General features: G+C 35.6%; 2 protein-coding genes across 2 annotated transcripts; both read right to left on the bottom strand.

Moving 5' to 3' along the window:
• Positions 1-1,788: 1,788 nt before the first annotated feature.
• On the bottom strand, positions 1,789-6,225 carry LOC113752280 (G-type lectin S-receptor-like serine/threonine-protein kinase At4g27290). The gene is made up of 7 exons (XM_027296401.1): positions 4,953-6,225; positions 4,317-4,451; positions 3,974-4,131; positions 3,149-3,356; positions 2,569-2,806; positions 2,335-2,485; positions 1,789-2,239 (listed from the first exon to the last, which is right to left on the bottom strand). The coding sequence occupies exons 1-7, from the start codon at positions 6,223-6,225 to the stop codon at positions 1,928-1,930; spliced, it is 2,475 nt and encodes an 824-aa protein (XP_027152202.1). The 3' UTR covers positions 1,789-1,927.
• Positions 6,226-8,153: 1,928 nt separating this feature from the next.
• Positions 8,154-14,183, bottom strand: LOC113753574 (uracil-DNA glycosylase, mitochondrial). Its single transcript, XM_027297762.1, has 7 exons — positions 13,690-14,183; positions 12,865-13,088; positions 12,188-12,346; positions 11,687-11,717; positions 11,210-11,345; positions 9,190-9,273; positions 8,154-8,508 (listed from the first exon to the last, which is right to left on the bottom strand). The coding sequence occupies exons 1-7, from the start codon at positions 14,015-14,017 to the stop codon at positions 8,442-8,444; spliced, it is 1,029 nt and encodes a 342-aa protein (XP_027153563.1). The 5' UTR covers positions 14,018-14,183; the 3' UTR covers positions 8,154-8,441.
• Between the last annotated feature and the right edge of the window lie 8,529 nt (positions 14,184-22,712).

Raw genomic sequence — 22,712 nt, 5'->3', positions numbered from 1 at the left:
ATAATATATAATATTTATATAAATATATTATAAATATATAAAAATATATTTATATAAAATAAAATATTTATAATATGTCTAAATAAATATATTTAAATTAATATAATATATACATATCCTATACATAATTGAAATATAAATATTGAAATAAGCATATTAAATATGTATTTGGAGTTATTTTTGATATATTGTTTGGATATGGTGTTTTTGGAGTTGTTTTTGAAATACACATTTACTGTAGCATTTGGAATGTGAAAAACAGTTTTTCAAAAACAGACCCCAAAATAAGGAATCCAAACGGACCCTAAAGTGTTTTATTTTAAAGTTTAGAGACTAAAATAGGAATCTAAGTATGATTGAAAAGTACAATGTGCAATTAACCCTATGAAACAAAAAGAAATAGGCAAACAATTATGAGTACATCAATACCTCTTTTACTCCAAATGGGAGGAGGGGCAGGAAACAGTTGTAGGATTTAGCAACCGTTCCAGAAGGTTCATGACCAAGATTTGGGGGAAAAAAAAAATTGTAAGGTTCAAATTGCATCTTATATATGATTTTTCACACCATTTGTGGGATCAATAAAATTTTATTCTATAGTTACATGTTATTGAAAGTGAATTACACCGTGTGCATATAAAGTTACTTTTTATGCATTTAGCACAAAATCGACTCGAACAGCTGTGTCCCTCCGAACGTGTCCTTAGATTCCAATTGTAGGTAACACCCTTTTAGACGAGTGAAAACCACCTCTTCCCAAAGTGAAACTTTTGGGCTTCGTGAAATTGATTGGTGGGGTGGGATTTTAACCTACTAAACTACCAATAGGGATATTGTGACGGACTGGGCTGAACCAAGTGGTTATGTCCAAATTATATATTAGATGCAACTTTTTCCTAAGAGCGAACTTGTCAGAAGAATGAAAACAAAAGGTTCCTCGAAAATGTATGTGTATATAGCAGCTAATGGAAAAAAATGGTTATTAAACTATTTAAAGCATTATATTGGTTATTAATTTAAACCTTTTATTTAGTTAAAATAGTCATTCATGTAATTAAAACATCCATTTTGGGGCTAAATAGGTATGAGTTTTCATAAGATGAGTGATAAAATATGTCAGCTTTAATTAATTGAGTGCCAAAAATTATACTCCCTTTTGTGAGTTGGCAAAGCACATTGGCTAAATAAAAAGTTTAGTGACTAAAACATGAAGTTTGAAAATTTTTGGTGACTAATTGCACCATTTACTCTAGAGAGAGGACAAGCATATTGTGTTAAACATGTTGGGGCATATTCTAATTGCATTTTTGGATCCACTTAAGCTTTTGGTTCTCAAGGTTTTGTTTAATCAATGCTATAATTATCTGCTAATCAGTGTCATCTCTGCTGTTTGGGATAATCTTGCATCCCCCTTGCCTTTCTTAGTTGCTTCAAAATCCAATCTTCAAAAATGGTTAATCTTGCATTTGCTTTTAACCTTGTTATGAACTTGTATACCTACCATCCAAATTTTTTGATAAATTAGAAACCAATTTATAGAGGATCATAAGCAATGAAGTAATATAAAAAAAAATTGAGAATTTTTCTAATTGGTGCCTAATCATGCTTAACTTACCATGTTAATATACACCATCACAATTAATGTACTCTGACATTTAGATACATTCCCAAATTAGCCACAATATAATTAACACCTAAATCCCCTCTTAACGAGTGCTCATTAAGCACTTGTTAGCCAAATCAAAAAATTATATTATACACATGTGTATGTATGTACAAAATATCTCATTATAGCCAACACTCCTATGTAAAGAGTATGAGACCTATTTAAAAAAAGTTCTAGCACTTCACTTCTTCTTTTACTTTTAAAGGGAGTATGGAATGCCACAGGCTTTTCTTGGAGCAAACCTGCAAAAGATTCATTCAACTATCGAGCATCTAACAATGTGATGCTTAAAGCATTGCCAGAACTATTTTCTTTCTTGCCTGATGAACTCTTATCAGGTTCGAAAGATAAATTTCTTTCAGTGAAATAGCCAGGCTCTTTAGGGAAAGGTAACGATCCATCACCAGCCAACATAAAAACCACAGATGACATACTTGGCCTGTCATCTGGAGATTGCTGTACACATAGTAGCCCTACATGAATTGATCTTATAACTTCGTATAGATGACAGGATACACTCAAATGGGCATCAATCAACTCCGGACATCTGCCTTCTTTGTAAAGTAACCATGCCTGAAAGTTTATGAAGCACTTGTGGTAATTAATGTTGCTCATGAGAATCAAAAATGAACTCAATGCTGTATGAAATGGAAATAGAGGAAGCCTACATGCCCAAGAAGATTATGATGGTGATCAGGATGGCTAAATCCTCTGTTCTTCTTCCCACTTACAATCTCCAGTACCAAAACACCAAAGCTGAATACGTCTAATTTTGTTGAGAAATATCCATCCACTGCATACTCTGGCGATATGTAGCCACTAAGATAGGATAATGAGAGAAGAATTATATCAATATCCTACGAAAAAGTCATGAAATTTAATTGTTAAAAGGGCATCCTTACTATGTTCCAACGACTCTTTTTGTGCTTGCTTCAGTCTCAGTTCCTCCGAAAATTCTGGCCAGGCCAAAGTCTGATATTTTTGGTTTCAAATCAATATCTAACAAAATGTTGTCAGCCTTAAGATCTCTGTGGATGATTGTCAATCTAGAGTCCTGATGAAGATACAGAAGTCCGCGAGCAATCCCGGTGATAATCTGGAAGCGTTTTGGCCAATCAAGGAATCTGCGCCGATCATGATCTGCAAAATCTTACATCTTAGTATCTGAGCCTGCATGTAAGTGATTTAAATTGAAAGAAAGAAAGTCCTTTGACATCAGCAGGTCATTGACTATATTGTGAAGTTTGAATATTTTTCAGCTTTGGAAGAACAAAAACAAATGCCCCCTTCATTCATGTCATTTCACTGCATAGATGTAAAGCATTTTTACCAGCCCGTAAGGAGTAACTTTTGGTGAAACCACATGTGAAATGAAAATTCTAGTGAAAAACAAATAATGTGATTGTAAGAGAAAGAACTAAAAGAATGCAAGATCAAGTTGTAATTTTCTATATATTTGTGCATTGTTGTGAGAGAGCCCACCGAAGATGAAGAAATCCAAGCTCTTATTAGGCATGAATTCATAAATCAATATCTTCTCTTCTTGGATGCAGCACCCTAGAAGCTTCACAAGATTTCTGTGCTGGAGCTTTGCAATGCATTTAACCTCATTCTTGAACTCATCAAGTCCTTGTATGGAGTTTTGAGAAAGCCGCTTCACTGCAATTTCTTGTCCCCCAACAAGTGTACCCTGAAAATTGTTGTATGTCATAGATCAATTCCACGGTGTGATATCCAATTTCTTTTGTGCTTGTTTCCATAAATCCAGTATCTTTTTTCTTTTTTCTTTTCCTTTTCTGTTTTTTGAATTAGATGCATCATCATATATCAAATCCCACTAATTATATAGTACTGATTATGATCGGAGATTGCCAAGATTAGTGTATCTTAAGAAAATCGTTAAGATAAACTAGCTTTTAATGAGAGTATCTGTTTAACTAGCTAACAGCCTTGGCAGACACATATCACACACAATATTATGTTCATTCTGATTGTATGGCTCGTCCTGGACCGTTTGGATTGTTATTTTTGGGAGCTTTTGTAGATTTGATGAGTGTGAAGTAAAAAGGTGATTGTGAAATGTGTTCATGGAAAACATGAAAATTTTTCTACAGAAAACTACAATCCAAACTAGATTTCTCTCATCCTAAAGAGTGCAAAATAAAAATATTTCTCGCTCTTATTTTGGTTGGTTTTCCACAAGAGAAATACATTGACTTGAATATCAAAATCAAAACAGGTCTAGTTCCTCTGGACTTCAAAACTTTCAATAAGGAGTTAGGTTTAACACGAATAATAAATGTTTACCTTGTAAACAGGACCAAATCCACCCTCTCCAAGCTTCTTATCCCTTGAGAAGTTATCGGTAGCCTGGATGATGGTTTTCAATTCAAACAGTGGCAGCTCAACATCTTCCTTGTCACCTTCTTCAGCAAGATATTGCGTTGATCTGGTTCCCGTACTAGCTGTTGGATAAATCATGGAAAGATTAGTAAAAGCAAGAATTTGAGAAAGATTATATATCTGGTTATAGATAGACAACAAATTTTGAGAGAATTGTCTGGAAACTGACATGCATTCTCATTTCTTTTCATGAAGTGAAAGCAAGCATATATTACACCTTGCCACTAATATAGAAGCATCCGCTTACCTTCGCCAGACACGTGTTCAGCTTGCCTCCTCTTCCTCTTCTTTTGAACATTCAAGGTAAGGCCAAGGACCAGCAGTACAAGAACCACCAAACACAAGCTGATTCCAATTTTTTTCGCTTTATTGGATCCAGTGCCTATTTGGCAGGAAAGCACGAATGTATCAACGTAAGTGTTAATATATCCTTTTGTTCAACCATACTCAGATACTTGGGGAAAAAAAGGATGCTTCATTTAGCAGAGCTAATGTTAATAGTATTTTTTTCTCATAGATTGAAGCCAGTAGTAATTAGATAACATAGTGATGCATATTCAAGAGCTCTAAGGAAGTTGCAGAATTAAAAATATATGTATTCTGATATAAATGATGAAAGCTTAGAACAGAAGCAACGAGTCAAATTATGTGTTCAGGCATCAAGTTCTTGAAATTTCATGACCTTGCATAGTATTTACATCTTAATCAACAATGTTTGCACGGCCAACGATGATTTGAAAAATGATGACAGTAACTGGTGCCCATGACAAAAAGTTGGTGATTCATTCTTCAACTTACTGCAAGTTTAAGCATGAACTCTAATGCTGCAATTTATCATCTTTCCGAAAGAAGGTTCGCACAGTGTATGTGATAGCATCATTACCTAACTCAGAGGAGGCCATCCTTATGTAGATATCTTGACCACTGTCGCCAATCATGGTAATATCGATGAGATCGTCAAACCAAAGCAAGCAGCCACTTCCTTTGCCTCTTACATCTGTATTTGAATAAGCCATGCAGGAACAGTTTTTTAAACAAATTTTCTCACATTCCTTGAGATTTATGCTGTCATTATACCAGGACCATCTTGTATCTGGCAACTTAAGGCCTGTATACTTTAGAAATCCATCCCCTTTTTGACAATCTAAAGGAGTTCTTCGCTGACAGCCACTCGACCAGTCTGTTGCGTTCCAATCATTGGGGGATTGTGGCACAAATCTATCCAAACAGCTACAAACTGGAGAATTAGCAATGTTGCAGATGCCATAGGCATCACAAAGCCCGTAAGTATCACAATTGTCAGCCGGTGCATTAACGTAAACAGTCCAATCCTGAGCCCGGTAATTCCAATTTAACCTTTGAAGCACCCCAAAGCTACTCAAAGTAAGCCTTGAGTAGACAGAGCTGTTAATCAGATCAAATTTGTAGTATATTTCCTTTGGAGTATTTACAAACTCATATGTATATACCGGATTTGGTTTCAGGCCTGGTGAGCCGCTGAACCGCAGACCATTCCACGGTCCAGAACGAAATTGTGGAAGTGAATTGTTCATCAAGAACTGTTGTGGAAAGCCATTAGGATCCGTTCGATATAAAAAATCACCTCTTGAAGGATCGATACTACTCTTTGAAGACTGAAGGTACCTATCAATGCCTTTCACCAAGTCAAGTCCAAGCTTCACTCCTGGTAATATAGTGTCTGTAGGATAATCATAACTCTGCCAGAGGTAATTCTCTGGATTGTCGTCAGCTGCATCTTTTACAACAAGATTTCCTGAATCAAGAAGTTGGGCTACTGGATTCCTTACCAACCTCGTGGCGTTTGTGGACCATATGGCTGTATCTCTACTTTTCACAAGTGTGAGTTTAGCTTGATCAGTCATCTTCAAAAGGCCATCTGTGTCATTCATTGCAACGTCTCTATTAGCAATCCATACCACTGCAGATTTGGCAACTTTCTTGTACCATATTCCCAAGTATCTACTCCTGGAATTAACAACTGGGCTGAAAAATCCCAGTTCAAAAGTTCCACCTGATGAGATGATTGTTTTCCCATCTGCCAGTGGCTCATTTACAGTTATGGTATCTGTAGCATCAGACAGTATAAAAGGAGGCAACAGAAAGCAGAAGCAACAGAATTTGTGTAAGCTCTTCATTGATGTCTTCTTCTTGCTTCTAGTTAAGCAGTTGATAAGCTCTATAGCGATCTTGTTAGATGTACAACAACTCCACTAGTGGGCACAAAATTGGCCAGCTGAAAAGGCAAAGCTCCAAATTCCTTACCAAAAACTTTGCCTCCCAAAGTCCACTTCTCCATTTTGCTATTGGTGCTAATGTAATTCATGAACTCTCTCTGTCTTTCCCTCTCACACGTCTTGATTGAGACATATTGGTGTCAAAACAATCAGAGAGCTTAAATCTTGAATTACTATTATGTAAATTGGTGGCCGAGGATCACACAGGTGTATCATGGTTGATAAAAATACTTTTAAAAGTCAATAACACATGTTTGTAGAAGTATACATGTGGGAGCTTGCTTAGAATTTCAAAAAAGAGTAATTATTACAAGAAAGACATTTGGTTATTAACCAGTTCTAGCAATTACGGAAGAGGAACATCATGCAGGCTTGAGTATATGAAAGTAAATGAATAACCTGTACATGGCATGTCTTACTAGTCAAGACCATGACTAATTCTAATGCGATATGTCAAACTAATGATCCCATAACTTGAAAATCAGCTTTTTGGCGTTTGACAAATATGTTGGAATAGATGTCTCAGAGGCTGAGAAATATATGTAATCCATTGAAGCAAGCATATGTCCATTTTTAGATGTGTGTATCAGTGAATTGATCTCAATCTGCTTTTGACAAAAATGTAATTTTTGAGGACAAAATAGAGCCATGAATTTGAACACCCTAAGGTTGTGGTGAAAGTCTTTAATGCTTAAATTTCTATGAAAATTAGTCTGAAATCCGAAATGCATTTCTATCAGCCATCAATGGAGAGTTTGAAGACAGGCCCTTCGTTCCCCTCGAACCATAAGCTGGCGTAACAAATTTGACCCTTAGATCTCATCTAGAACAATGTCATACCACAAAAAAGGGCTTTGGTTTCCCACATGTGGCTCTTGGTTCCTGTACAAAACAATATCTCTTTCATGTAATATGTTGTCAATCTGAACAAGGAAATTATGAAAAACGTTATTCTCAAGATATGAGGTCATGTTGCTTTGGACGAATTTTCAATATTCTAGAATGTGCTGATTTCCACGCCATTGCATATATCATTTGCTGTCAACTCCTGAATGCCGTGGTATCATGGAAATCTGCTTCCGAGGTAGTCATTTGCCTTTTTGTCAAGGATTATAGCAGAAAGTAACACCTTTGAGGACATCCAAAAATGGGAAAATAGCAAGAAATTTATCTGCAAAACAAACTGATTGGATCTTGATTTTTTGTTAGGGAGCATCAAGTTCAAAGTCCATTTTGCTTAGGAATTTTTTATCTTTAAAACCTTTTGTTTCATTTGATTCTATATTGCTGGATTTTCCAATGAATATGCAATACTTAGAACAGTTGATTCATATGTGAAATGTAACAATGTTTTGCCAAGAAGGACCTAAGCTTATAAGTTTGTAGTACTTCCATCAGACAAAGGAGTTAGATGTCAATTTCAAGCCTACTTTAAGAGGACAAGTTCACTACAACGTAGTCTTTTCTGTAACTTTAACTCCATCAAAACTAAAAGAATCAATCAGATTGTACCCCAATAGAACACAGGTGATTAACAGAAAAGAGTGTACATAAAACAAAGAAGTAGGTGACCTATTACACTATACAAAATTGCAATGGGTTCAAAAGTATATTTAAGAAACAGGTGATGAAGGCAAACCAATTTTACCCCTTTTGCTATTTCCGAACCTGGCCTGAGATCATAATTCTATTAACACCTCCCTTAGAAAAGTCAAATCCATCTCTAACCCATATTGCAAATTTTGGGATCTCTAAAATTAAGTGGCAAGGTGGGGATTTGAACTCTGAAACTACAGAGGTGTAGTACAGGAGTTCCAGCACCAACTGAACATGATAAATTCAGCAACTTTAATAATGTGTCTACAAGGTGTACAAAAGGAGTTCCAGCACCAGGTGATCATAATTAAATGCTACATGCTAGAGTGCACACTGTCTGTGACCCACTCGGCAAAATTAAAAGGTCTCAAAAATCATCACTTTTGAATTACTGGAACTAACAGTTACAATTAATTAACTAAATCTTTCACTTATCTTGTTATGTTATGCACATAAGCACAAGAAGATCACTTCCAGCTGCAGGCAAAATCATGTTCAGAAACAGAAGTTTGCCTTCTGCACTATAGTTGCCAAATAATGGGAGAAATTCCCATTTTCTCCAAAATCTGGTTTGTCCGAGAGAAATGCCTGCACATACAAAACATGGTTTTCTGAAGTTAACAATACAGAATAAAATCATTGCTTCAGTCACTAAAGTTTCATTTTCAAAGAATGGAATAGAGTTTATAGGTAGATTATCCAGAAACACGTAAGGCAGAATGAAACCTATCCCAACATTATGTATCTTAAGTATGTCTTCAAAAGATACTTGTAAGTACATTAGCAGAAAAATTGCAATCTCACTAGTTACTGTAGCCTTTAGCATTAACAACTGACAAAGTTAAGAGCAGGAAAACAAAAAAAGCATTGACATTCTATGTCACTAAATAGGATTTTTCTTCATTCCTTCTCTCACAGCACAGGCAAGGCATGGCAGGTCTCTTGGGCCAGGAGCCATCAATTTGGTAAGATTCAAAGGCATGTTTTTACGTAAAGAATACATGGGATTTTCTCGCTTCAAGGTGCATTGGTGCAAAGTGACATGGTGTCCCATTAACAATTTGGTATCTCACTTTGCAAGTGGTTCATTTAGCTGAAAATCCACATACTGACATTCCGAGACCTAATTCAAAACTCTGATCCCATTGCATCATCCAAGACTCACAAGGAAATAAAACCCCACATGTGAAATCTACAACAAATGATGTAGTACATTTTCTCAAGAGATGTTTAAGTAAACTGGCATAGTCATCTTGAATTGATAGAGACCTGCAGCCAAAGAAGCCCCGATTTGCAGATAAACCAGATGGATGGGCTGCCTTGAGAATGTGATGCTTTGTTTCATCGATCAACCTGTCCAAAGCCCAAAACAAAATCTTAAGATTGCTGTGGACAATCTATAGAATTTGAAGGGGTAGATTAGTAGAAAGGGACAAAATAAATGTCATTCAGTAAGTTGATGCTTCCTAGAACTATGAGCTCTCTGCTCCATTTAAGAAACTAGAATCAATCCTCTGTTGGAATTCCAATTATGACATGCGGTTAACAAACAAGTTGCAAAGCAAAACTTCAATCTAGTCAAGCATGCAATTTTCAAGCTTCCTTTTCTTAAATAGAGAACAGCACGACACGTCCACAAACATTAAATCTGTCTCACTTGAAACTTGGTTCATCCCCAGGGATCATTGTTTTGGATGCACAAACAGATTTAAATGAAAGGGACTTATTTTGTTCCGCACAAGCTAGACTGTTTCCATGGAGTCATTATTAGCAGCAGCAGTCAAGAATCATAGGATGTAAGGTTACCATGATCACAAGTTAAAACTTTTGTGTAAATCCACTACTACAGCTAGAAAGTTGGATTTCTCAAGCTATGCACCAATTAAAACCAAGAAAACTCCAAATAACCACGATCATTGTGTTGGAATGATTCAACCAGTAAGAGGTCCTAGTGAAGAAGAAAAAGCATCAATATTTGTGTTGTTTTAAGGTAGACCTGCACTCTGTTGAATGGTTCACTGTAAAAATTGATAAACACGTACACAGAAGCACCACAGAGGAGATGCAATTGAGGTTTATGGAGTAGCTTTGTGACCCAGAATGAGGCTTAATGGAAGTTGAAGATGCAGATGGTTAGTAGGGAACACTGAATACTAGGTGAATTGCCAATTTAAAACTATTTGACTCTGTTCTATAACGAGTAACTTTGCCGTTCAATACTTTATTAGCCATGTTTTGCCATTATTAGTGAATGGTTACCAAAAAAATTCACTCCTTATCCTCATCTAGAAGCATTTACGCACTAAGGTCATAATATGCTGATCCTCTGTATCGCAACTAGAGAGAGAACAATACCGTACTATGAAGTGAACTTTGTAGATTAAACTGCTAGAGAATCATGGCGCTAAAGACAACTCCCTAGCGGGAGCCATCGGTGTTTCACTTGGTTGTGCAGATCCCCCAACCAGTCTAAAACCAATTTAACTAACCGCAAGAAACAAAAGAAATATTGGTGAATAATCTAAGAGTTTACACAAATATCTTATGCTCGTTAAAGATGAACCAAAAAAGTCCAAAAACTGGAAAGCAAAAGAGAGTCTAAAAGTGTTAACCTCACAATGAGGTCTTCCATTCCAGTTTAAAGTTTGAAATATTTTAATTTTAGAGAGTCAAAGACTTCCGATGTATAGAGCAAATTACCCACCCTCATTAGTTTCTTCACATTTTGACATATTGGTGCTGAGGTGATGTTTGCTTGTTCACTTTGTCAAATTTACATGAGGATAACAGTTTCCAAAACTTGTAAAATTCAAGTGCTTTAGTTTCCCTTTAGGATGCATTGACCTCAATGCCGTGCTGCTCAATGTTCTACTTGATAAGACCATGGCAAAGCACCAAGAATACCATGACTATAGAGACACTACAAAAGAAATGTAATTAACAGCAGAAAAGCTTGACACTTCGAAATTTAGCAATCTCAATATCTGGATTTTCTTTAATTTCCTATCAGTTAATACTGTGCCTATTTAGGTTGGTACCTCTTCAAGTTCAGATCACCAATATAAGGAGTAGAAAAGAGAAATGTCCAAATCAGGGGTAGCAATATGCACATTACACTTGTTGTTATGGCACTCCATTTGTCTCTCATTCATTTGCAAACATTACAAAAAAGATTTGAGTGCCAGCAGCAAAAAGTGGAGGGAAATGTTGTAACCCATTAAATTAATTGGGAAGAGATTTGTTGAAAGTCCATAAATGTACAGTAAAGCAAGCATACAACTAAAAGTACCTGGCTTTTGCTTGTGCATAATTACCCCAGAGAAGAAAAACAACACCTTTCTTCTCCTGTGAAATTGTCCTGATGACTGCATCAGTAAATTGCTCCCAACCTTTGTTTGCATGGGAATTTGCTTGGCTCTGTTTAACTGAAAAGTAAGTCAAAGGAAACAAATTGTGAAAAAAAGAATAGGTACTATAGGGCTAACTGAAAGTAAAGGATAGAACATACTGGTATCATGGTTTTAATATAGTCTGAGCAATTTTCTTCAAGAAAGAAGATAGATAATGTAGATTGTTAGAAAGCAAAGCTCCAAAACAATGACTAGAAATCAAAATTTGAGATGTTCCTACTTTGTAGTAAAGTTGAAAAAAGCAAATATCAAAATTTGAGATTCCCTCACTGAAAACTCAGGAATATTCATGGATAAAAGATGAGGGAACACCTTTGAAAGTCAATATATAAATTTCAATAGAAACATGAACATACCTGTCAGAACAGCATTCAGCAGTAGAACCCCCTAAAGAATTACATGATCGAATATTAGGCAGTGTTTAACAAGATGAACACTCCCAGCTTTAGACACCATTTAACACAAAGATAACAGAATACAGATGACATTAAGAATAATATGGTAGAACAGCTTTTGGTAACGAGAGAAGCAGATGATATTTTAACTAATTTGATGCTCAGCACTAAGATTTACTATACACTTATGAAACCTAATACGTAAAACCTCACCAATTAAATTGCATAATATGTACATCAAGTTTCCTACCAATATAATATGCAGCAGAATAACAAAAGCTTACAAAATTCAAAAGGTAATTGTACAGATGACAAAAAGCACAAAAAAAAACCTAAGAAAGTTTGCCAAAGAGTCATCGAAGTGAAAATTTTCCAGAACTAAATGCACTTTAAAAAAACCATAGGATCTGCATAACTACAAATGTGGAATAAGCTGTACATTACCACCAGATTTAGTAGTACCTGTACAGCCCATCTCTCCAAGTTCCCATGCGAAGGAATTGAACAGCCCAAATCATTCTGAAGCTCCTTATATATATTTACCAGACTCGAAGGGACTTTAACACCTTCAGGCACAGAGAAGGAGAGCCCCATCGCCTGACCAGGTCCGTGATATGGATCCTAGTAGAAGAACCAAAGAAAGTAAAAACTTAACCTTAGCGTAAGCTTTTATGGCAAGCTATCAAAACAAAGTCACTGCTAGGCAACTTACACCCTCTGCTAAATATCCGGATGTTTTTGTCAACAACATCCAATTAGATTGATGACAACTATTAAGATTTCCAACCTTTCAATCATGAAACTCTTATCAGTGAACTCAAATGCACAGGAATTCTTTTAACTATTTAGTGTTTTGTTATCTTATGAAGTAGAGAATCAAAGTTTCTCTTTCTTCAATTCTCTGAGAATGAAGTGTCAAACTTCCTCAAATCAAGCAACAAAAAGTGCTAAATTGTAGTCAACGGTTCAGTTTCAGAAAGTTCCAAATACTTGTATGGCTTCTAAATTTAGGGACGAACATCGACATCAGTGGTTTGTCAGAAACAAGCTAGTAATGAGCAATTCAGACAAGATTCCATGAGTTCAACAGCAAGATTTACAAGAGAAACCCAAACTTATATGGCAAAAATGAAAATCACCTGCCCAATGATAACGACTTTCACTCGATCGAAAGGAGTAGTATTGAGAGCATTAAAGATCAGATGTTGCGGAGGATAAATTGGAAAACCACTCCTTTGAATTTCACTCTCCACAAATTTAAACAGATTTTTCGCATATGGCTTTTGAAATTCCCCTGGTAACTTTCCCAGCCAGGTTTCTTCAACCAACAGCTCCTCCAACTTCACACATCCTACATCCTCACCTATAACATGAAAACTCACAGTAGCAGACTATTACTTCTCTCGATATCATTGTTTCTACAAAGAAAGATCAAACCTTTACAAACATGAACATCACACAACATTTATTGAATAAAAAAAAAAAGTTGCATAGCAAACAACAAAAGCAAATCAATAAAAAAAAATTCAGGCTAAAAAGGGCCCCAATCAGTAAAGAAGACACATAATGTAATAAACGTATAGATACGTACAAAATGTATTATAAAATGAATTTGCTGACTTCTGTGCAAAATGTATAGATACGTACAGAAGTTCAGTAGATATCCTATCGTTGTAAATGGGGCATGCATCTAAAGCTACTCATAATGCAATAAAATTGACCCAAAAAAAAAAAGTTTACCCAATACAAGGAAGATTAACTGAAAGGAATTAAGGAAAAAGCATTTCAGTGATTAAATGTTTTAGAATACAAAAAGGGGAAAACTTTAAAAAAAAAAAAAAAAAAACTTTTGCAACTGACAAAGTATACTACAGTGGATAGAGGAACTAAGGGGCACGAATTTGGAATGATAAAGCAAAAAATTAGCTAAATAAGAAGGGAAATAGAGAAATTAAGAAGGTTACATTTGGCAATTTTGTCGGAGCAGAGCTTAAGGTTTCGTCTGGCTCTGGCGAGGGCTTTGTTGAATTCGATCCTGGACTTCTCTTCGGCGGTAAGAATGGAAGGAGGAGTAGAACTTGGTTCGAGTAAACTCGGGTGGGGATTTGACGAAGCTACGTCGTTTTGATCATGCTTACCGCCGTCGATCGGTGAGGACGATGAAGAGCAGAAAGCAGCGAGCTTCGTCGGAGTCGGAGTCGAAGTCGGAGGAGCAGGAGAAGAGACTCGCTTGAGACGCTTGGCAGCGGGTTGTTTGAATAGGTCCATTATCGTCTTTGAGGATGCCGCCATTTCTGTCTTCAGACTCTTCACAGCTGAATTAGGAGTTGAGTAAAATATAGATCTGGTTGTATATTCTGGCGGGAAGAAAGAAAGCCCGGTTAGGCCGAAAAGTTAAAAAGAGGTAAAATGTCGAAATTTGTCCGCGAACAAGGACAATGCAGAGTACGATTTCGTGTTATGGACATCGGTTCATTGAATTGCATCCGAGCTGGAGCAGCTAGAGTAGTTTAAGAATTGTATATATTTAGATTTTGTCAAGCTTAATTGAGGTTATATATAGAAGTAGAAATTTGACCCAAAAAAAAAAGCTTAATTGAGGTTAAATACGTATATATTGTTTGAGGTCAGTTTATTTAGGCTTTTTTTTTCCCGAACATAATAGATTCTGAATCTTTTAGGAAATCTTAGATTTTTTAGAAGAAATATTTGACTTACACACAATAGAGTCTTAAAACTTTTTTAGTGGTTAACTACTCTAGGAATAACTAGAGTAGTTTGTAAGACTTGCGTCATTTTGAGGCAATTATGACCCACATGATGATTGATTCTAAAATGATTGATATCATAATTAATTGATTGATATTTTGTCAATAATTAATTAGTATCTCCTGTTAGATAATGATTGGTGATTGACATCCTGATTAATTGATTGACATTTTATCAATAATTAATTAGTATCTCTCATTTGTTAATGATTGATTGATATCTTTATTAATTGATATCTTATTCAATTAGTTAATCAATCAATTAGTCAGAAAATATTATTTCAGTTATGAATTTTGGCAAGATTTTCTTGATAGAAGGAAATCCTAGAGATTTTTGTATTTGCCAGTAAGGGTCCCTAACCTAGCCTATAAATAGCATGTGGTATTCCATCAATTGTACACTTTTGAGTTAGGCATAGGTTAGAAGATCCTTATTTTAAATTCTCCTTCTACTTTCCTTCTTCTACATATATTGTTTTGTTAGAATAAACAAGGAGTCAAAGACACAAGAAGTGATTAACTTATGCCTGACAACAATGGATAGAGGTAACTGTATTTAGATTTTCGCTGCATAGTACATTCATATGTACTTAGTTAAGTTTAACATAGTTGGTTGTCAAGTTAGGTGAATAAAGTTAAAATAATAAATGAGTTTGAATTCGGTGAATAAAGTTAAAGCTCCAAATGTGCCTAAGTTCGAAATCAAGTTTGATACAAATGAACTTTGAGTTTAAACTAGAGTTTTAAAAGTTTGACTTTATTCGATTGTACGAGTGTAATCAAGTACTTGAATTTGACTTTTAAAAAAAATACAGGTAGTATTAAATCTCAAACTCGTCGAAAGCATTCGCACAAAATTCCAATGTGAAGACAGTATTGAAAATCAAGAACAGATTGATGAAAAAAAGCGTCACTTTAACTAATTTGAAATCTAACAGGGTACAGCTGTGAGTCCTTTTTTTACAAAAGAAGAAATATTCCCTTCATTTTTCTTCTTTCCCTTCATCATTGAGAAACATGAAGATTTGACTAGACACTTGAAGGATTGAATAGATTTTGAGAAAAAAAATGTCCTATGATCTATCTTTTGACTTGATGATTTCGGAATTTAGCAACACTTGGGGATTCGACAACTCAAAAAATATGAAAATTTACCTAAATTGTGATTGACTCGAGGATCGAAGAACATAAATCCCTGCGTAGAAAGTTCAAGGACTTGGAGATTGACCACGACTTGAAGGATTTGGCTTAGGGTAGAGCACCAAGGATTTGAAGATTTGCTGAACTTCGAGGACTTGGAAAAATTTTGAGGACCTGAAGGATTTGTCTAGAGAAATTTGATGCAGATTTGAGAGACTTGATGCATATTTTCTTGGATTATCTTGCCTGAAGGAGGGAAGCACGCTAGTTATAGGCCTTGTTTGGTAGACAAGTTTTTTGTCAAGTTTGTATGTTACAAGTTTTTTTAAAATTTTAACTATGATAATCTCAAAAAACTTTTCAAAATTTTTAAACTATTCACTTTAAAATATTCAAAAATTTATCCACTTAAAAAAATTTTTTAAAAATTTCTATATATAATAAGTTGCAGTAAAATTTTAGACAAACATCCAAAAATCTCACTTGCCAAACGGGCCCGTGGTTTTCTACAGATTATTCGTGACTAAAGATACCCATTGGTAACAACAAAGTTTCGGTTAGCCCATCATGGACCAAAATGTCTAAATCAACCCATTAATATGAAGTCTAGCATTTGTTTTGGGTCATGATTTAACTAAGCCCAATCATTTGTTTCATAAAGAAATGGCCTCTAAGTTGGACCAAATATTTAACTAATTAACCATGAAAACTATATTTATTTATTTTCTTGACTAATTTTTTTTTCTCAAAACGGCAATCAATGTTATAGCTCAGGAAACGTAATTACATCAGGTTGAGCAACTCCTCGTTACATCATTCTTGGCTGCATCTAATAGGCAAGTTGGGAAGGATCCCTTCCAGCATATTTCATTGCAAGAATCAATCGCGAACTTTGCTAACTTTTTTTTTTTTCTTTCGGACACAGGGGGTATCCGGGCCTTCGACCCGACTAATCCCCCTGCGGCCCGAGAGGGGAGGCCCTACCCCCTCGGACACGGTAGCCCCAGGCAAGACTCGAAACCTGGTAAGCGTGGCCTGAAGAAGCGCTTGCTATCAGAAGAGCTAACCCAGGGAGGGCACTAACTTGTGACCTACATAAATGTTGTTCCTTTTGATGAAGGGAAAGCAACATTCACTAAACATCATTTTAAATTTCCTTATGTCCTTCTCTTGTGCTTGCACTTGCAAGTATTTCTCCCATTCATGCACAACTTTGTTGGTAAAATGTCAAAATTTTCTTGACTAATTAAATGTCAGAATTTTGATGTCAACAAATGTCTTCATTTCGAAGCTTGGTCGAAAGCTAACTCAACGTTGAAAACAAGTCTAAAAGTCCCTGATCCTGAATTTTGCCAAATAAGCAGTCCATTTTTCTTGATAGCTATGAGACTTAATTTGATTTCGTCCAAGACAAATTTCTTTTGAACCAATTTCCAAGGCCATTAACTTGAGCCCACAAAGTGATGGATTACAACATGTGGTCCACCATGCGGTGCAAAGCGTAAGATTTTGACCCTTGTTGGATAATCAATTCCCACCCCCCCCCCCTCGCCCCAAACCAACCCACTTCGCGGAGTTAATAAAAATTTGTTATATAATATTATTATAGTTAAATTTTAGCAAATAATCAAGTATTAAAATATCAATATATCACCAAAATATTATTCACTATAATTTCACAATTGAAACTTATGAAAACAATTGAACAAAAATTATTTGAATACAATCTAACATGATGAAATAAATACAACTAAAGTAGTCAAGGTTTCACTTTTAGCACAAATACAATCACTAATTCATTATTATACTTGTGCTTTTTTTTTGAGAAAAAAATGTCATGGTATTAAGTGTGATTAGGGATTTAGTATAAATATATTAGTAAGTTTAATATAACTAATTAATAATTTCTATTAGTAGACATATATAATTATTAGTACAATTGATAATATCAATTATATTGCATATACTAATATACATTATATAATACGTATAACTAATAATATCATTATCATAAGTTTGTAACTAATTAAATTAAATATTATATATATACACATATATATTTAATTTTTTTAAACAGGTGGCAGGGGAGGCGTACACTTCCCCTCCCCCGGCCCCGTGTCTAAACAGGGGGAAAAAATCCCCTCCCCGCCCCGCCCCATCCCACTCCCCAACCCCCGCCCCTTAGCCCCCCGGGAGGAAACTTTTGTTTTGGCACCGCCTAATGTTTTAAACAGTAAATGTGTTTAGATTGCAAATTATTTCACATAATATTTGACTTGTATCATAAATACATTTTTTAATTTACTTTTTTATATTTTTAACTATTATTTTATTTCACATACATCATATTACAAAAAATATTATAGTAATTATTCCAAATAATACTCTATCCAAATACATTCATTGTTTTAAAACACAGCTTGTGACGCCCCCACTTTTTCCAAGGGCGAACCCGAGGGTATCGGCGGGACGCCTGCCTAGCTCGCTCCAGGACTCAAAACACAAAGCAAATAAAATTATAAAAACCAAAATAGTACTACTCACAGTATATTCAATTCCAAAAGAGTATTTACATCCTCAAAAGGAGTTATCCAAACTACTACATTATCTTATGCTAATAACCAAAATATAAAGTAGACCCAAAGAGGGGTCCTTATACAGGTCACTAAAACAAGAAAAACATCTTAATTCCCCGGCTATTACAAACCAAGCCTAACTATACTAGTGATAGTGCCAAAAGTTCCCCGTGTCGGCCCCTGTTAAGGAAAACAAAGGGAAAGGGGTAAACTAGATGCTTAGTAGGTAAACAGGGATAAAAATATAAATTTCACAGTAATACGAACAATTACGTCACAAAGATGTCAAATCGAAAATATAAAAGTAACAACACAAGTTAAGGATACAGGTTGGCTCCAAAGCCACGTCATGTGCCATGTGTGACCTCCTGTCGACACTCCGTCGACCACCGTTAAGGGTTCGTAGAACTCCACTTGTACTCCCACCTAACACCTTATCACCCTCACTGGCCAGTCACCTCACGAAATTGAACTTGATTCACAAGCTCGGTTCACAAACTTGGTTCACAGAACCACAAACTTGGTGACCTTAAGACTAGGTTGGACTGGTTTCGACCAAACCCCGGCTGACTCGAATAGTCCGTCTAGGTCTTGAGATCGGGCCCACAACTTCATCATATTTCACAAATTTCACATAAGTCACCCCGAGTTACAAGCTCAAGGGGTTCAGTACCAAAATAATTCATATATACACAGCTCATAAAGAAGCACAAGTACAAATTAGGGTTTAGGTCGAGTGTGATCAAGTACACCCTCGCCTAAGTACTCTCTCATCCACACCAAAGCACATAAACAAGTTATACACAAAAACGGCCTGAATACTTACCCAAATCACAAAACAGTACAAGTGCAAAAATTACTTCGGGTGTAACAGCTAGTTGGCCCCACCGGCTCCGTCTAACTCGCCACCGTCTGTAATAGAAGGTTGTACCATATTATTACACAAATGGCTACTAAAGTGCATAAATCAAGCAAAATGGCAACATTGGCACATGCATGCGTGAAAATGGCTTACGGAAGTAGGAAGGGCAACGTGACCGTTTTAGACTCAAAAACTGTTTTGAACGCAATTGAAGCTACAAGTGTCGGACCAAAGTGCATGAGGTACCGTTGCGAAGCTAAGAGGAAGGGATACAACTTTCGTGAAAACACCTTAACCTAGATCTGAATGAACATAGGTCAAAATTATGGAAAACAGTACCAGAAGTTTACACTCTAGGGTAACGGACAGGGTCTGTTGGCCGGACCATAACTCACAGCTCACAAGTCCAAATCAAGAAATTCTAAAGGCGTTAGACAGTGTGTTATAATACTAAAACTTTTATGTTTTGGCCTAAACCTGAATCAATACCGACCAGGGTGAAAAACGGGTCCAAAATTCCTGTCAGAACTGCCAAATTCAAAGGCAGTTCTGACAACCGTTCTTTTTTTGGTCATAACTGGAGCTACGGAACTCGGATTTGGATGCACTTTATACCATTTCGAAGCTAAGACCAAGATCTACATTTCTTATGAAGGGATCAACACTCAGTTCGCACGTTATCCAGGCGAACCGAGCATGGCCAGAGGCCAAATTTGAAAACGTAACACAATCCAGTGTTCCAAACAGGAGAGATTGTTTTGGCCATAACTCAGGCTACACTGATCCGTTTGACCTGAAATTTTGCAGGCACATAAAAGACTTAAGAAGCTACAACTTTTATGTTTTGAGCAGCTTCCGAATCAGCACACAGCATAAATAAAAACAGAGCCCATGTTCGGATTTGTGAGCTGCCCTGTTTCCAGTTTTGCCTGTTTTTGAACTTTGCAAACACATGGTCCATTGCTATGAGTCTTATACAAGTTTTCTAACCAATTTCATACCAAATAATACTACCTATACCAGATTCTAAAAGACCTAGCAATGGTCCGAAATTTCTTCCCCAAATTACCAAATATTACCCACCATCTAGATTCCAATTCCACTAGTTCTTTACTAACTTCAAAACGCTAGCCAAGTACACACCAACCTTTCAAGTTCTAACTAAACCAAACTAATTTCCCTTTTTCATTAGGGTTCCATAACAAACCTGAGTTTATTAAGAGTTTACCATTCAAATGACTTAATTACACCAAAAGTTCCATTATCAAGTCTAATCACCAACCCAATTGACTAAGAGAAGCTTAAACCAAAAAGCCCTAATTTCTCCTAGCCTTAACCAAAATTTCAACAACATTATCACTAAATTAACCCATAAAATTACTCTATAACCACCATATACTCACCATATGAACCATAAGAGAGCACAATTACAACAAAAGCATCACTTTTCATGGTTTCAAAACTTAATCACCAAAAACCAACTTTCAAATAGGATGATTTACCTTTAATTGAAGCTCTGTAGATGATCAAACCACTACAATCAAGTGCCAAGGTTGTTGTTCTAGGCTCCAAGATCAAGTTTAATGGACAAAAGTTGGTGCACCAAAGGGATTTTTCTTCTCTCTTTTCTCTCCAAATTTTCGGCCCTCTCTCTCTTTTTTTCTATGTTGTTTTGTGATTTAATCACTTGGTTTCTCTTGTATCTTCTAGATATAAGCTTAGTCATAAGCCTAGTCAAGACATTAGAAGATATTTTCTTAACACCCAATCACATAAAAGTTCCCATTTTGCTCCTTTAACCCTTACACTTCAACTTACCTTTTATTCAACTCTTGCTCTTGAACATTTGAACTCCTTACAATTTACTCCATAGACGTAAACTTAATCTAGTCCAAACTAATTAATCTTACTTAGTTTCTCTACTAATCACCCCACTAACTTAATCATCTATACTTAACCATGTATTAACATACACACATGCAATTAAACAACAATCGTTTTGTCATGGGAAATATTAAGGGTTTTTAAACCCAACTTAGGGTTCTAATAAATTATAACACTAGAGGTTTTACTAGTTTAGGATTTTCTAACTTTTAAACTTACCTAACCTATATAAAATGGATCGAATCCTATACTAAACCACACACTAGCATAACTAACTCTAACTACAACTCAAACTTGTGATTAATACAAAAACTAGAGTTTTAATCATAACCCAAATTAGGGTTTTCCAATTAACCCTAAAACCCAAATTTTACCACACAAATAATTAGCATCACATAATATCCAACTTAAGGACTAATCGGGGTCTCACACAGCTCGGACCGTCCAATTGGACTGGAAAAACCGTCAATCAGGCTATTTTTCGGGCTGGTTCAACCCTCAAAATTGGAAGTGCCATAAAAACATTTTCTTTAATGCGAAACGGAAAAACCGGGCAGTTCAACTAGTGAATCGTCAAACCGGAACGATTTTCCTAGAATCGTTTGGGTCAAGGCCGTTGGAGCCAACCACTTATGCAGATCCTATTTTCTAGGCAACCAGCACACCAATTTTGACTAATAGCTAACAATTTGACCTTTTTTTATTCTCATGAATGTCGGCTGAATAGCATGAAGTTTGGCCCACATTTCCATTTCCATGCAACGTTTTAAACTTTTAATTGTCTTATGTTCGCCAATAATGAGATGAAGTCACAACTCACTTTTCCTTTCTTTTTTCAAAATTTCCTCCAACTTCCTTTACTTAAAAACTTGTGGTCACTAACATATCAAAAATAAAAACATCTTGCAATATTAACATCTTGATCTTAAAAGTATGAAAAAACTTAACGTCAATGATTATCCTATACTCGTAACAAAATGTCTGTGTATATTATCTATATCTTTCAACTTTAAATTTTAGTCAATTACTCTTAAAATTTGGTCTATCTATTTAAAATGGCTTTATGTTTTAGTTAAGATGACAAACTTAATAGTGTGATCAAATATTATCATTTACTCAATCGTTGCATTTTATTTTTATTATATGCAATAATTCTTTAAAATATTAATAATTATTAATGACGTATTTATGACATCACAGGTCAATTACGATCAGCCCAACGGTTAAACCAGTGACCCGTGATCCAATTTTTTTTTCGGTTCAATGAACAATTTGGGTTTCAAAACCTTGGTTTTAAAAGATTCTAAAGCATTTCAACCACTTACTAAGAACCTTCAACATTTCAAAATGAGTAGGAGTCTTAAAGAATAAGTAAACTACTTAAAAACTATAATAAATTGAGTAATGAGTGAAATATTAAAAATTAAAATTTGAATAATTAATAATAGTCGATTACTCTCAATGGGCACTCGAGCATAGTATTTTCAAATTCAAATTCGATTCAATTTACTACTCAAGCATCTTAAGCTTGAGTCGAGCACCAAACTACTGATGAGTAGTTTGACTCACTTGAGACGCTTAAGGGAAATAGAGAAATTAAGAAGGTTACATTTGGCCATTTCGTCGGATCAAAGCTTAAGCTTTTGTCTGGCTTTGGCGAGGGTTTTTTTTAATTCGATTCTGGACTTCTCTTCGAAGATGAGAACTCGATTCGGTGGTGACAACTCGATTTGAGTAAAATTGGGTAGGGATTTGAT

This window comes from Coffea eugenioides, chromosome 11 (assembly GCF_003713205.1).
Source record: "Coffea eugenioides isolate CCC68of chromosome 11, Ceug_1.0, whole genome shotgun sequence".
Taxonomy (NCBI): domain Eukaryota; kingdom Viridiplantae; phylum Streptophyta; class Magnoliopsida; order Gentianales; family Rubiaceae; genus Coffea; species Coffea eugenioides.
The sequence above is the reverse complement of the archived record's forward strand: the minus strand, read 5'-3'. Positions and strand labels throughout refer to the sequence as shown.